This window comes from Halyomorpha halys, unplaced genomic scaffold (genome assembly GCF_000696795.3).
Source record: "Halyomorpha halys isolate HHAL.00 unplaced genomic scaffold, Hhal_1.1 Scaffold408.1, whole genome shotgun sequence".
NCBI classification, from domain to species: domain Eukaryota; kingdom Metazoa; phylum Arthropoda; class Insecta; order Hemiptera; family Pentatomidae; genus Halyomorpha; species Halyomorpha halys.
Window position 1 is genome coordinate 21,808 of NW_027113749.1, and position 2,059 is coordinate 23,866.

Sequence of the window (2,059 nt, forward strand, 5' to 3'; positions counted from 1 at the left end):
TCAGTATAAATGAAGTCGGCGTCACCTAATTTATGTTGCAGTAAATCGCTTTTTCATTGAGCAGTTTAGTGCTTCAAAGATAGTATTTCAGGATTTTTCTTAGAATTGTGAATATATCATATAATATAATGAATATATAACAGTGTGATATATAACGAATATATATGTGAATATAACGGTGACTCAAACCGTTTTAACTTAAACATTTAATGTAACCTCAATCTGACATTAATTGCATCTTTATATAACAAGTTTGATGAACTCAATTAAATAATTATAATCAATTATAGTGTCACTTTTGGGAAGTCTATTTCAGTAAACCGTAGCTACAAAATAAAAATCTTTCATTAAATAAATAATTTCAGTTTGATACAACTTTTAACTTGGTTTTTAAACGAGTATGTCCTTTAAAAAATTTACAACACAAGATTGCCTTCCCCATACTATACATGTAAATCTCTTATATAGGTAGATAAATGTACCGAATTCTTTTATCAATGATTTAACCTCTAATAGTGTATCTTACAATAGTTGAAGAACATAAACATTTTATATATTATGTTATAACCCTCATAAATATTTCCGTTTGTTACAGAGTTGGATCCTTTTAATTTTAGGGGTTGAGCTTGTTCATGGACAGCAGTCTCCAAACAATGATGTCATTCTATTCTCTGAGAGGGAAAATAATTACGATGGTACTTACAAGTACAGGTACTATAGTTTCTTATTACTCTTATTATATTTTTATAAGCTTATTCATTAATTTTTAAAAAACTAAATATTTCTTATTTAATTAAAAAAATAACTCGATTTTATTTTTAAAAAAATCATATAAATTGATGTCTAAAGAATTTAAAGTTACACTCAAATCACGCTTTCTAACTAACCATAACCAATTTTAAATGTCATGCGAAATATCTTGAATAGTACAGCGTTATTTTGTTAATATAGATACCAGACAAGTAACGGAATATCCGTTGAAGAGGAAGGTTTCTTGAATAACCCAGAGACCGAAGAGGAAGCGCAGACCGCTCGTGGCAGTTACTCTTACACAGCTCCTAATGGTCAGGTCATCACTGTCAAGTGGTACGCGGACGAGACAGGTTTCCATGCAGAAGGTGCTCACATCCCAGGAGGTGGAGGTACACCCATCCAACCAACTGCTGTCTCAAGACCCTCTGACATTCCGAGGCCCACAATCATTTCAGTCCTTCCTGGTAACTCTGAACCTGAGTTTAATATACCACTCCCTCCTGCGCCTGCTCCTGAATTCTTTAGAGGATAAACTCAAATTTTTGATTTTGTTTTTATACTTTTTCTCTCTAACCAGAAAGAAAATTTAATCATAAATTCTTAAGAACTGAAGAAAAAATGACGTTCATTATGTTTTGGATATTAAAAATTTCTTTATTAAGAAAAGTGCTTAAATCGCAATCAGTACACATATAAACTTGTAAATATATACCAATATTACCTCTGGAATGTACATGATAAATATATTTTCCTTTTGATTTTATTTATTTTTTTATTAATCACTGGAATGAACAAATAAGCTTTATTTTTACTCAAATTTTGGTAATGTTTAATTAATCATTATTTATATAAAAACAATTTATTATTCACAAACATTCACATAATTACCTCTATGGTACATAACCAATACATAAACATAGCCATTCCTAACCTCTGATAGCTTTCCCACCTATTATTCTATTTATTATTTAGGTTATAATGGTTTTACTTTTTATCTGAACAGGTTTCTCAGACCAAGAAACTTGGTTGAATGATTTATATTTTCACGTTTCTTTTATTAATTATATTTTCTCATATCAAAGTTAGATTTAAACATGAATTTAAAACCGCATAAAAGGATATTTGAATCGATTGTAGATGGTGTACAGATGAGGGATTAATCTAAAAATAGTAGTAACATAATCTAATACGAGTAGCCAGCATCATAAACAGATATTTACCCCGGCAGAAGTGTTCTACTTTAGTGTTCCCTTAGCAGTATCTCGTGAGCATTTATCTCATAATGATAAATGATATATATATATAT

The 2,059-nt window shown here is 29.7% G+C and overlaps 1 protein-coding gene across 1 annotated transcript in view; it reads left to right on the forward strand.

The window, feature by feature from the left end:
• The window catches only part of LOC106682336 (cuticle protein CP14.6-like), a 5,310-nt gene extending 3,906 nt beyond the window's left edge, over nucleotides 1-1,404 (forward strand). The window contains exons 2-3 of the mRNA XM_024360972.2: nucleotides 596-711; nucleotides 952-1,404. Of these exons, the coding sequence (XP_024216740.2) occupies nucleotides 596-711; nucleotides 952-1,285 (450 nt within the window). The 3' untranslated portion in view covers nucleotides 1,286-1,404. The remainder of the gene's footprint in view (nucleotides 1-595; nucleotides 712-951) is intronic.
• Nucleotides 1,405-2,059: the final 655 nt, after the last annotated feature.